Source organism: Culex quinquefasciatus, chromosome 2 (assembly GCF_015732765.1).
Source record: "Culex quinquefasciatus strain JHB chromosome 2, VPISU_Cqui_1.0_pri_paternal, whole genome shotgun sequence".
Lineage (NCBI taxonomy): Eukaryota > Metazoa > Arthropoda > Insecta > Diptera > Culicidae > Culex > Culex quinquefasciatus.
The window spans coordinates 48,356,266-48,370,800 of NC_051862.1; the positions used below are offsets into that span (position 1 = coordinate 48,356,266).

The 14,535-nt window shown below is 38.3% G+C and overlaps 1 protein-coding gene across 2 annotated transcripts in view; it reads right to left on the reverse strand.

Moving 5' to 3' along the window:
• Positions 1-1,936: 1,936 nt before the first annotated feature.
• LOC6051795 (protein cortex) overlaps positions 1,937-14,535 on the reverse strand; it is a 108,427-nt gene continuing 95,828 nt past the window's right edge. The window contains exons 2-6 of one of the 2 annotated variants that reach the window (XM_038257558.1): positions 9,888-10,019; positions 8,760-9,606; positions 8,425-8,574; positions 2,351-2,467; positions 1,937-2,275 (exon numbers count right to left, since the gene is read on the reverse strand). In XM_038257558.1, the coding sequence (XP_038113486.1) occupies positions 2,019-2,275; positions 2,351-2,467; positions 8,425-8,574; positions 8,760-9,606; positions 9,888-10,019 (1,503 nt within the window). In that variant the 3' untranslated portion in view covers positions 1,937-2,018. Of the gene's footprint in view, positions 2,276-2,350; positions 2,468-8,424; positions 8,575-8,759; positions 9,610-9,887; positions 10,020-14,535 lie in introns of both variants that reach the window. The other variant, XM_038257557.1, reaches the window with a different exon arrangement.

Below are 14,535 nucleotides of genomic sequence, written 5' to 3' on the forward strand. Positions count from 1 at the left end.
ACCCTCTCCTCTCAACCAGCATTAAAGCGAGGAAGGCATGAGCCGGAAAATGGCGCGCAGATAAACTGAATCGGTAGGTCAATATCGTGACCTGCGGAAGGCTGCAGGCGTCCAGTACGGGGTCCATCCTTTCGCGGTCCATCCCAGCCTTGGCAAAGAGGGGTGTTTCTGCCCGGTGAGCTGTGTAAAAACATGAAAACAATTCGAAATTTTACGCTCTATCAACAATTTTGTATGCGCAGAAAGGGGCCTTTTGTTTGGATTGGAATGTTGCTTCGAAGTGCAACAATCTTGCATGAAATTTGGGTGGCATTTTGGGAATTTGATCAAATAAATGCATCAAAAACAAACAACAATAAGCAATTTACACCACCTTCGTCAAACATGCAACATAAACACAAGTTATCATAGGAGAGTGCAACTAAACCGCCTGGAGGTGGACTATTTGCATAAATGAATGTGGTGGGCCAGCGGTTGCGGCTCCCATTAAAAGTCCGAGTTTCAGGCGCTGAACTGCAGCGTGCATGCCTGGCTGGCTGGTCAGTGACAGTAGATGATTTTGATATGATTAATTCCTTCAGCTAATTCCTCATGTTTAATGCATTTATGAATCCGATGGCGGTCGGTGACGTGGGGTTAAAATGTGAATATGCAGCATAAATTGCATGCGAAAGTTGTAATGCCATTACTCTGGCTGGATGGAAATGACAAGTCTTGTGCTGGGGAGGGCTGGATCAAGATGATATCGAGGGTAGAGTAGTGAATTCATTGTTGGCTAGATGATTAATAATAACACATAAACTTTAAAGCTCACTAAAAGGTGGAAAGCTGTGTGAAACATTTCACGACTTTACCTTTTCCATTTGTCTATGCCCGTGTCATCATTCTCATCAACGGACTCAACACGCCCCAACTCGACCTGAAACTCCTCTAAACACACGGTACAGACTTCGATATCCAACTGCAGCAGCTACAAGAAGCTGGATACGCTAGGTAAAAACTATATGCAATTGTGTAAAATTTGCAGCCTTTACATCATTTGTATGTAAATTATGTTTCTTCTTTCCACCATCCTTTCTCAAAGCTGCTGAGAAGTACAACAACAGTCTCTTTAGTTTTCGAATTCGAATCCACTGCATGGAGTGCAATATCTCTCTCCTGATCGCGCGAGTGAGCGCACGTGGGTGGCTTTCAATTAGAATTTATGCTTTTAATTTAATTACCTTCGCCTGTGTTTCACATCAAACTTTCGCCACCCTTCGTGGACGAGGCTAGTCTAGTTGTAGAAAACTTCAGTCGTCTTGGGACTGCTTATATTAGGGGACGATCCTGTCCGGATGTCTTCTGGGTGGGTGCCGTACGGAACGGGGCAAGATATTCAGCGATGATGGTGGTCTCGTGGCGCAGGGGTAGCGGCTTCGGCTGCCGATCCCGATGATGCTATGAGACGCGGGTTCGATTCCCGCCTTATCCACTGAGCTTCTATCGGATGGTGAAGTAAAACGTCGGTCCCGGTTTCTCCTGTCTCGTCAGAGGCGCTGGAGCAGAAATCCCACGTTAGAGGAAGGCCATGCCCCGGGGGGCGTAGTGCCAATAGTTTCGTTTTTTTCGTTTTCGGTGACCGTTTAGCGTCACTATAGGTTGGCAGTAGGGTGGTTCAAATTTGATTTGTCGCTTTCCCTGAAAGAGCTGAAATGAGCTCGCTCTAAAGTATAAAATGTTGAACTTTTTAATAATCATGATAAAATAAGCTCATTACAAATTTGAACATTTTTACATAATATCCAAGTAATATTGAACACCCAAATAAAAGATATTAAAATTGAACGTAAACTAGCCAGGAACTTCCAACGATCACACTGCCATGCTTCTGGGCGGGTCATAGCTTGTAGCGTGTCATATCTCACAGAGAGAAAGAGAACACCAAACAAACAACTGGACGAGCACCTTGCCAGCAAATGGATCCCATTGCAGTTGTTGTTGCCTTTTCCCATACGATGCTCCTTAATCAACAAAGTCTAACGCATCGGTTTGTAGAGGTAAGTGTAATCGAAGACTCCTATCGGGACCTTGTTGCGATTGCGCTGCGATTGCTGTTGCTGCTGTTGTTGTTGCTGCTGCTGCTGCTGCTGTTGGTGGTGCTGCAGCTGGTGGTAGGCAACGGTCGAGGCCGTGGCCTGCGACTTACCGCTAGTGCTGCCGGGCTTGCCGGGGTTGCTGGGCGGAGTCCCGAAGAAATTCCAAATGGTCAGCGCTTCGTCGTAGCCGGCACTTGCTGAAAGTGAATGCAAACAGCACGATAGGAATCTGCCAAATAACTGTGTGTAATGTGTGTGTGTGTGGAACTTACCGAGCTGCCGACCGTCCGGGCTCCAGAAGAGATGACCTACGACGTCCTCGTGACTCACCATTACGTCCACCACGCGGTCCATCGAGGCCAGCACCAGCATGTCCGGAGCCTTGCCGTCTGTCGGGGAAATGGAAGGAAGGAAAGCGGTTGTTACAAGTCCACGGTCGGTACATTTATGGCTACAAGTTGAGATAAATCATCCATTTCGTTCGGAATGAACGGGGGCTGCGTTGGTGATACATATTGGAAATGGACTAATGTGGTTTGTGCGTTTTTTGTAAATTTTGCTGGCTTCTGTTTGCATTTGCTGCTTTCTGGCATATCAGACAATGTTTTATCGGGTCAGCTTCCGATATTGGATACCGCGTTTGAGCATGTCAGGATGTTGTTGAGTCATTTGGAAAAATAACGGGATACCGATTCTTTGCATACAAGATTGAAGGAAGTTCATTTTCTGACTTTTTTTCAAACAGCTAGAACTTTTAAATGATAAAAAGTCAAAAGTCGTCCAAAAATGTCCTGAGAAAATTATGCGTAGATCTATAGCGTTAGTTTAGGACACGACAAAAATTCCCCTCTTTATCACTAAACGGTTAGGTCCGGAAATATGATATTTTTATTATTCTTATACATTATTTGACCGATTCTTAGCGAAGCTACACCAAAATGTCACTTTTTTCAATTTTGAATGTGATTTTTTATATGAAAAATTTCATTTTAATTATGATCTAATAATTGCAATGTACTTAAAATGCGTTTTCTTATCTGAAATGCCAAAAATATTGACCAAATAAGGTCTGCAAGTCATTGAATGGGAGAGGAGTTTTTCATAAATCTGCTCCTTTCGTTGTCCCGTCACGAAAAGAAATGGCTGGCAAAAACTCAAATCTCAACCAAATCTTTCAGTTCAAGGAGCAAAAGATTCATTTTTCAATTTGTGATAATGTGTAGAAGAGCAAAAGTTTTAAAAAATCAATCTGGCAAAACTGTACCGATTTTTTTGGTGTGCTTTAAAATTCCAGTTTTACGATGTTGTCCCGTCACGCTACATTTTTATTTCAGGAGAAGCACAGGTATAATATTGTTCATTATGCATGTCATTTCTATGTTGGAAAATCAATTATCTTTTCAAATATGTAATAACATTGGGGGGGTTTCTTCTTTAATTGTGCCACTACAGCCAAAACGCTGAAAAAATCTTGAGAATTTTTTGAGCCGAAGAATCGGTCATTTATGAGAAATGAATCATTGCGCTGGAATTTAACCCTCTACAACCCAATCCCGCCTTTAGGCGGGATTTGACCTTAAAATTCACCATGGTACAAATTTTCAACCAATTTAGGATTTTCAAAAAGCATTGGAAAGAAGAACTGTGTAAAAAAAAATCTTTAAGAAAATTTGAAATTTTGACTTGTTTTATGTAAATTTGACTATGTATTTTTTTGGGATCAACTTTGGCAGTGTTTTTTACTGTCATTTTTCTTCATTTATTTTCTTTATGAGTATGCAGTAATTTTTGTATTGTCCCAGAATATGTCTTTACGCATTTTCGAACAATTTAAATGATAACGGTTTCATTCTACAGTAGAAAATGTGAAAAACAAGCCAAAAAATAAAAAAAAAGTGGCTGTAAAAACATGCAAAAACTTCATAGGCTGTAAATAAGTTACGAAAATTACTTTCCGTATAAATGATCGTCACGTCACCAACATCGTCAGCACAACCGGCAGCAGTTATCCAAACTGCGAACAAAGCTAAACTTCGTTTACCTCGCCACGGTTAAAGCAAGTAGCTCGATTAATGCACAATAAGCAAAACATCAGTACCTCATAGGGAAATCTAAATTCAATATTCTAGAATACTTTTCATAATTTTATAAAACAAGTTAGTGTTTGTGATGGAATACAAAATCAACATTTTGAAAATCATATAAATAACTTAGCATGACCAGACAAAAAAAAAACAAGATTCAAAATTTATATTTTAGTATGTGTGTGTGTAAAAAAACCATTTCTAAATTATGTAGCATTTTTTTTTATTTTATCGAGTGTGTTTGAAATTGTTATGAAGATACATTACAATGAAATAATAGTTTGTTACAAGTCTCAATTTGTAATTAAAAGTTACACAAATGTAACAAACGAAAATGTAATTATGGATCACGTAATCGTTAATTACAAATATTTGTAACTCTGATTTACAAAACAGCACAAACTATAATGTTTCAAACATTACCAAAGAAGCTTATATGAAATCGATACGGATCGGGACGATCCTTTCTTGGTGAGGGAGCAGCTACGGAAATTGCTTTCTGAAAAATTGATCAACGCCACCAATACCGTCAGCATAGCCGACAACAGTTATCCAAACTGCAAGCAATGCTAAACTTCGTTTACCTCGCCGCGATTAAAGCAAGCAGCTCGATTATTGCTCAATAAGCAAAACCTCAGTACCTCATGCGTGAGGTGAGATTACAATAAATTCAGAACGTTTTAGACAGTCAAACTAAACGCTTTGGCATAATTAATTTAGAGAAATCCACCCTTTAATCATGGAAGTTCTAGAACTAGTTCTAGAAAATTTCAGTCTATATCACTAAACATTTAATTTAGGAAATAAGAATTACTTAAATGTGTGATATAGTTATATGATTTTTGGGAAATATAAAAAGTATTAAAAATTTTGTTTACATTTCAATCACAATCGAATATATAAATATTTTTTGCCATTTTTTTCGGGAAATTTTCCGATTAATTTGACTTGCCAGAAAGAAGAGAATTATACAAAATGACGTAGAAAATTTTACCAATTGTTTAAAGTTCTTGACATTAGGTCTATTCCCGTACATGCAGAATTACAAAATTTCTGCAGCTTCTGCAGAATTTTGCAGCCAGCATAAGTCACTTTTTTGCAGCACGTTCCCGTACTTTTCAGCTCGCTCTCTTCATCTCTCTCTTTTGCAGAAGTTCTGCAAGAAGAGAAGCGGCAAAAATTTTGCCTGGGTAGCGCGTTCCAGTAATTTTTCTGCAACATTGTACACAGTTGAGTGGATTTACTCAAATTGGGTATTTTTTTTATTTCAAAATATTTAAAAAAAAATGGTTGGCAAAAAAAAGTAATTGAAAGAAGTTTACCTCTAGAACTGGAACATTATTGTTTATGCAGCACAACATTTTATTTAAAAAATCAAGGATGTAACTATTATTTTTTAAGTAACTAGAAATTTATCATGCTTTGGTAGAAATTAATATTAGAAACAACTCAAATTTTGTATATTATGTAAACAATTTTACAAATGAGAAAGGCAGGTACGTTTAATATTATATGATAAAAAAAAGGTTTTATATAGAACCATAAATACATGTTTAATAGCAGAATGTTTGAAAGATTATTCAGGATAACATAAATAAATCATGACTGGATATCACATGAAAGAACAAAGGTGACGAAATCAAATTGACAAATAAAAAAAATATCACAAACTCAAAAAATAATTAAGCAGTCTGGAAATTAAGAAATCCACACTCAAAAATATAAAAACTAAAAAAAAAACATTAAATCAGATATTTGAGAAATAAAAAAAAAACACCATGAAATACAAAATACAAGTAAAATTGAAAAATTCTGTAAATCAAAATTTTTAAAGCTAAAAAATAAATAAAATAGGAACAGTCAAAATTTTCATTCTCTAAATCCTCTAAATTTGAGTTTCTAACCTAAAATATGACTTAAAAAAAGTGTGTTTATTATGATTCAAGATGGCGTAGAAATTAAAAGTTCAAGAATTAAAGAATTTAAGAATTTGAATATTTAAAAATTTAAGAATTGAAGAATTTAAAAATTTAAGAATTTAAGTATTTAAGAATTTAAAAATTTAAGAATTTTAATTTCGACAAATAACTTTATTTTTCATATAAGTATACAAATTGGTAGCACCGTTAAAGGTATAATTTATTATTTGCCAATTAAATTTACCTGTTATTTAACACACATATTTAGTATACTCTGAGGTATATTCAAAAACAAGTGAAGATCAAAAATTATTCATAAACAAATATTTATTTGAAATGATCAAACTCAAAAGAAATGAGTCTTTTAAAAGTTTTTAAAAGCAATTTGTTTTAATAGTACAATTCTGGAGTTTTTTTTTTTGAAAAGGACAAATAAACCAAATTTTCAATTTTTGCTTTTTGGGTGTTTTTTAATACCCCTGACTCAAGGTGGTTTTAAAAACATTTAAAAAGCAAAAACTGAAAATTTGGTTTATTGGACAATTTCAAAAAAAAACTCCTGAATTTTTTGTTGGGGTACTAGCCGTGCTGTAATACTTACTATGGCTTAAGTTATCAATTTTTTATCAGGTAAAAATATAAACACTAAAAAAATCGCTATATCATTTACATAAATGAACAAAGCCCGAAATCGTTTACATAAAAAATCGTTCTCAATAAAACTAGACATAAAAAAATAACTCAAAAACATTTTTTATTACAACTTATAATAAAATGCTTAATTTCACCCAACTTGCAGATTTTATGTAAGCGTGTACTGAACATCCATCACACCAAATTGCAGTAACTTTTCAACAAGAAAGAGAAGAGAGAGCTTGCAGAAAAGTACGGGAACGGTTTTGCTGCAACTTCTACCTCTCTCACTGCAGAAGTTCTGCCTGAGAGAAAAGTTACTTTTGTTTCAGAAAAGTATGGGAACGCTCTGCTGCCGTTTTTGTGCAGAATTGCAGAATTCTGCAGTACGGGAATTTTTTTTTTTTTTTTTTGTAGAGCCTTATGACCACTGCGACCAATTATAGGAATATTGTGGTATGACTCATTTTTTTATGGCAAAATCAGGTTGACCCAGCACCATGGAACGGTGATAGGCGGCTCCTGTTTACTGCGTTTTGTCCCAGTTAGGGTCGACTTTTTTGATGAAGTCTAGGACCCTGCCGAGACGGAACCTAATTATATCGGAGGGCTGTAAGACCCCTTTCCCAAAAATTGAAATTCTACTTTGAATCAAGGCACCGCAATTGCATAGCAAGTGCTCTGATGTTTCAGTTTCCATTTGACAAAATCGACATATTGAATCTGCAGTTTTTCCCATATTAAATAAATGGTATTTGCAAGGGCAGTGGCCGGTCAATAAACCGGTTATCACCCTTAAATTTTTTTTGTCAAGTTTCAGTAATTCCCGGGATGATTTCTCATTGGGGAAAATAAATCTTTTTGCCTGTCTGGAAGTATCTGTAGTATTCCAAATAAATTTAACAGTACGGGAACAGACCTATTGTTTTTTCCAGAATGACATCAATTTGATTGCGTGGTTGTTTTTCAAATTATAGAAAAATAGTTCTACACTTCAAAAATAATAATTATAACCATTGAACTATGGCTAGTACAATCGAAAATTATTTAAGATTTGTTAATAATTAAATTGTGCTATTGTATTGCTGCGTTGTTACGTTGTTCTACATGATCCCAACCCTGCTCTCCAATCAATCTAATTAATAATTACATTTTCTTCCCCGGTAGCTCTCGCGGTATGATCGTTGCTGACGGACGGATACGATCCAGAACCGTGATCTCGTCCAACTAGTTTCGTTCACCCTTCGCCGCGTTTTCATTTATTGCTCCCAACATTGATTGTGCGCGCGCCGCCCTTAATCAGATCAAAACCAACATCATCGCCGGGCGCCGGGTCTGTACATGTTGTGTAGCAATCAAAGACGTAATGCATTTTTAATTCATTTACAACCCGAGTGCAAGCCCGAATGGAAAAGGGCGTTTAGCAATTACAGTAAAATAATTAACATTAACTCACTGATTATACGGTGAGTGTGTGTGTGTGTTCGTGTACTCCAAATCAATCCATAATATTGTAAGTATGAGGTCCGGTTGACGATCACTGGCCACAAGGCGGCGCGTAGCTTATCGTTCCTGATCAAACAAATTCCACACTCACACACAACTGATAGCGGGTTATGGGTTAGGGTGGTGCAGACAGGTAGTGATCGGATAAGGGGGGGTTGACATGGGAAGAGCGTTTAATTTTAATCACCGTTAATTAGTACTTACTAGGATACGAGAAGGAAACCACGAGCTCGCCGGAAACCTTGTTGAACGAGACGGCCGTAATCATGCAGTCCGCGTTGCGCCGCCGATGGAACGCGAGCACGTTGCGGCTGGGCACGTGAAACAGTGCGATCGTAACGGGTTCCAAATCGGCTAATAAAGTTAAGGTCGTTTAGTATCGGGGTGCTCGCGATAGCGCGGCAGGGCGATGGAGGGGTCATCCGTAGAGTACGAACTAAGGTGAAGTAATAAGAAGCTATCAAAAGGAACAAGTTTTGCCTCGTTGTTTGTGGATGACCCCTTCGCAAAACAAGTCCCGCGCGTAGAATCAATCTTACCGATAATGATCTCGTCTTCGCGCCACGGGTGCCAATCGAACAGGGCCACGTCCTGGACGGTGATCCAAACCGTCAGCGGACTCAGCTGGCAGTTGTTCCAGGCCCAGATGTACAGATGGCCGGACTCATCCGACGAGGCCAGATACTTGGAGCCGGGTGAGAACTTGAGCGCCGAGATGCGCGAGTTGTGCGTTCGCGTTTCGTCGTTCTGGTTCAGGTGCTCAAAGTCGGCCACGCGAACGATTATGATCTGGCCGTTGCCGAGGCCACACGCCAAATACTGCCCGGTGCAGTCCCACGCCAAACAGCTAATGTCCGTGTCCAAGTAGTGAAAGATCTTCATCTTAGATACATTCGCCTTCGCATTCGGGTAAAAATTCTCCATCAACCGCAGAACCGGACAAGAAATTGTAAACTTGGCCACCACCAAAACGTCCCCGGCCGGATTGAACGCCACCGCCGTCGTGTTCAATGCACAAAATCCGGTAGTAACCTCTGTGTTCGGTGTCCAAATGACCAACTTCTTGCTGAAAATCGCCGCAATCTGTCCCTTCGCGGACCAATCGATGATGTTCGTGTACTCCATCTTAATCCGGGGCAGATCATGAACGGACTCTACAAACGCCAACGGCTTCGCCCGCGGCCAGCAGCTCCAGTCCAACTTTTGCAGGTTCTTCCAGCTCGGTTCCAGTACCGTCTCCAGCGGGCGCCTAATCTCCAGCTGGTGGCACCGCCGTTGATTGGTGGCGTCGTGAAAGCTCAGGATCTTGTCCACGTCCGGGCGCAGCTGGAACACGTCGTTGAAGACCGCCGCGAACGAGTGGGACTTCCAGTAGCCCTTCCGATCCTTCTGAAAGCAAATCAACGGCTGCCATTACGCAGTTTGTGATAGTGTTGGGGAAAAGAGAGATGGGTGGGTTGAGGAAAGCAATTCTCTAGGAAATGGATTTTGCGAAATATCTGCTATTTATTTAAAAAAAGTTGTGTAAATAGTTTCTTTTCAGAGAGAATCGCTCCCCTTCGGACAAATCCCAGAAACTCGCACGTGGCCACTGGTGCAGCCAGTGGCGGCTCGGACTATAGAAAAGGCAACTGCAGGTCAGGGCGGTGCGGGGGGTCAACCATTACCATACGCATCAGATCGGTGTCTCTATCGGCTTTGCATTCCGCCCTGAAACGGCTCGAACTGGTTTGGGCATAGCGGCGCGGGATGAAGCGATCGCCGTACCGATTCGGAACGAAATCCACCGGTTTCAGAATCTGCAAATAGAAGAAAAAGAGGGAGGGGAGGGAAGGGGTGAATAAAAGAGAAATCTGACGATGAATCAGCGGGGACCACAGGACGATTGTTTCTGTTATTTTGCCTGCGCAGCCCCCATAATGTGGTGGCCTCGCGCAACCGTCGATAACCTTAAAAGCTACCGCGGCAACACGATAACATTGTGTTTTACGAGGCCTAAATGCTACTTAAAATGTCAGGGACCTATTAAGGGAAAAGAAGTTTCTATTAAGTGCCGATAACATGCAATTGTGCACGTAATTACGCGGCTCAGCCAGAGGGCGCACCCCTCGTCATGCGCCTCTCGGATCATGCGCCTCAAGAAGTTGAAGAAAGAAAAAAGAAAATCCGCTGGCACTGTTGTTGCTTCCAGGTTTTGTTTTTGCCGTTAGATTTATTACGCCACATGTGCCTCGGATTGGACGGACCTATGGCGTTGATAATGGCCCCAGCAGCAACAGCAGCAGCAGCCTGAAAAAGGCAATTTAATTACCGCGCGCATCAGCAGGTCGCGTCCAGGGTGGTGGCTAAGTAAGTGAGCTTTGAAGGGTGGGACTAGGGAGCTTTTTGATAACACCGCGGCAATCTGGTCCAGGATTGTTTGTCTTTGCTAAAAGAGGTACCACCCATGGACGTAGAAAAGGATAAGGAACGAGCAAGTGAGTTCCGGTTGAAATTTGTAGTGGAGTAGCATATTTCTTTCCAAGGTTTCAAGATTTGATTTTATTTCCATCCAATTTGATGAAGAAACTTCAAAAATCAATGCTTTAATTTCCGTTCTGGCTTAAGTTCTGGTCGTTAAGCTCACTAAAAATGATTTCACTTCGTCTTCTTGGAGCCTGTTGTCTTTGTTTGCAGAATTAACACTTCTTTTAGTTTATAGTATTCAGTCGATTCGTTGCACTCCAAGTTTTCGGTTTATTTCTTCAAAAAGAACCTTCTGTTACCAAAGGGTAAGTGAAAATAGAAATAGTTGCAAGAGACTCCAAATCACTATAGATCTCTTTTTTTAACTTCGACTCTTTGTTGTCGATTTGTTTTACCATGAAATGTTGCCAAAATCGTCAGGATTTTTTTTTACGATTTTGAACAAAAATGTTGTCGATTTTGAAAACATTTACAGCGAAATCGAAAAAAATGAAATAATTTTGGAAATAATTCAATGCTTACAAATTCGACAACATAAAGTTAGCTGATTTGCTTACAGGATTTCTATCGGTACACATTGAGAAGGGATTATCTGATCGATTAGATGTCTTCGGCAAAGGTGACTTTTGCGCTAATGTTAAGGATGGTGAGAAATCTGGCACTGGAGTAATGACTTTTTGAAAAAAAGTATAATCGAAAATGATAAGATTAAGAAGCCAAATTTTATAAGCAAAAATACCATGGAAAAAATATTTTCTAAAAACTGCGGAATTTTTCCTTTTTAGATATTCCTAATATGGTGCTGGTTGCTAAGATACAGCCTAGCTAGACAATATAACATTTGGCGAAAAATAAGTTTCTTTCAGTGTCATCTAATGAACCCTTATTTTCGCTTTTATATTTGAAATTAAATTCGATTTAATCATGAGTAACCTTTTAAAAGAGCTGAAATCATTCGCTTCCTTTCGCTAGGAGATGATGATTGAAGCGGATTGCAGACTGGATGATTGTCTAAGACCAAGTGGCCTAGGAATCCCACCTAAACCAGATTCTCGCCACCGTGGCAGCCGTCCATTGCCGGCCGCTCTAATCTCCACCACGCACCAGGGACAATGAAAGGGATTCGGAAGACGGGAAGTGTTGATGCTCCACTTTTTTAAGAGTATAAGGGAAAATCTCCACGTTTAGTTTGTTTAGTTCTAAAATTCAACTAGCATTCTACTTGTATTCACGTCCGACTTTTGGATTCAACTTTATCAGTCTAAGTTCTAAGTCCTCATTAAGCTACCAATGCTCCACGGTAAAGTGGAAAGCAATTTGCTTGCCAATCCAAACAACAGGGAATCGAACACCGCCGTGAGCTTCATTTTTTCCGCTAATTCCTAATTCAATGCGGATAGCACTTTGTCGTTGAAAACCGATGGGAATCGAACCCAGGATGATTCGCTTATAAAGCGATTATCGTTGCCATTCAGCCACGACCGCTCCGTTTTGAAAGAACTAAAAAAGTTGATTATAAACATTTATTGTGTTGGTTCTTCTAAATTCAAAATAATTTTATTCGAACAAATACTAATGGGTAATTCTCCGCCAACTCACACAGAAGTTGCCCCGACCCCTCTTCGATTTGCGTGAAACTTTGTCCTAAGGGGTAACTTTTGTCCCTGATCACGAATCTGAGGTCCGTTTTTTGATATCTCGTGACGGAGGGGCGGTACGACCCCTTCAATTTTTGAACATGCGAAAAAATAGGTGTTTTTCAATAATTTGCAGCCTGAAACGGTGATGAGATAGAAATTTGGTGTCAAAGGGACTTTTATGTAAAATTATACGCCCGATTTGATGGCATACTCAGTATTCAAAAAAACGTATTTTTCATCGAAAAAAACACCAATAATTTTTAAAAACTCTGCCATTTTCCATTACTCGACTGTACAACATTTTGGAACATGTCATTTTAAGGGAAAAAATGCTACTTAAAATGTCAGGGTAGTAGCATGTCATTTTAAGGGAATATTAAATGTATTTTTCGAATCTACATTGACCCAGAAGGGTAATTTTTTCATTTACAACAAAAAATGTTATTTTAAAATTTCATGTTTTTTAAACTTTAAAGGGTTATTTTTTGGATTGTAACAATGTTGTACAAAGTTGTAGAACAGACAATTACAAAAAAAATGATTTACAAACATAAGTGGTTTGCTTATAAACATCACGAGTTATCGCGATTTTACGAAAATAAGTTTTGAAAAAGTTACTTTTTGCGTTTCTCTTTGTTTCGTCGTCCGTGCCTGTCGCGGGTGAACATGAACGGTCATGATCAATGACGACCAACTCTTTCAAAACTTTTTTTTCGTAAAATCGCGATAACTCGTGATGTTTATTAGCAAACCCCTTATGTTTCTATATCAAAATTTTTGTAATTGACTGCTCTACAACTTTGTTACACTCTAAAACATTACCCTGCGAAATTAGAAAAAATACGAAATTTAAAAATGAAAAATTTTGTTCTAAACGAAAAAATGACCCTTCTAGGTCAATGTGGACTCGAAAAGTACATTAAATTTCCCATAAAATGACATGTTCCAAAAATTTTTACAATCGAGTAACGGAAAATGGTAGATTTTTTAATTTTTTTTTTTTTCGATGAAAAATACATTTTACCGGAATTCTGAGTACGCCATCAAATCGGGCGTCTAATTTTACATAAAAGTCCCTTTAACACCAAATTTCTATCTCATCACCGTTTCAGGCTGCAAATTATTGAAAAACACCTCTTTTTTCGCATGTTCAAAAATGGAAGGGGTCGTACCTCCCCTCCGTCACGATGTATCAAAAAACGGACCTCGGGTTCGTGATCAGAAGCAAAAGTTACCCCTAAAGACAAAGTTTCACGCATATCGAATAGGGGTTAGGGCAACTTTTTCCGATTTCGTGTGAGTTGGTAGAGAATTACCCATATAAAAAAATCGAAAAAATAAATACGTATTTTGAGAATTTAACTTCTAGATGTTAAATGTCAAAAAAAAAGATTTTTTTCTGAAAAAACCTAATCATAACATGATCATCATTTAACTTTATCGAATACACAATCCGAAAATCCAAAAATTAAATTTTCGCTTATTCTCATGTCCATTTTGAATGATTCGCCCCGAAATTTGATTGAGCCTTGCATAGAAAACTTATAATGCAAAATGGTTTCTTTTGAAATATTGTTCCAGTTCTGGTTTGAAATGTGTATTGATTATTAAGTTTTTCTTTGGAATTGTAGCATTTTTATACATATTTTTTTCTCAGGATATGTTCAATTCAATGGTTGTGTTTTAAGAATTTGTCTGAAAAAGTGTAAAAAACAATCATGTTTCATATTAAATAATTCAAAAGCTAATACAAAATCAACCCTGGAATCACTAAACCATCACCAAATGGGCTCAAATTTTCAAGGCTTTTGGAGACAGAAAAGAAGGTAAGTCCGTTTGAATCGCTTTTTTCGTATATTCGTGAACCACGCTTATGAAGGAAGTATCATTCAAATTAAGATAAAATACAAAGGAAAGTCGATTTGCGAAAACGTACAAAAGTCCAGACTCGATTATCCGAAGGCCTCAAAAAAATTTCAAAAACTTTTTTTCGTTGTCTAATTTTTGATTGTCGAGCTTAGGTTTGACCCTTAAACTACGCTAAAATGATTTAGAATTTTTAAATGGCGGCCAAAATGGCGGTGATGCAATTTTAAAAATTGCATTTTATTTTTTAATATGCAACCAGCTCAAATTTGACTAAAATGGGGTCGTAGAAATTTTATGTTAAAAACATTAAAATGAAAAATTACGAGAACAAATTTGTTTT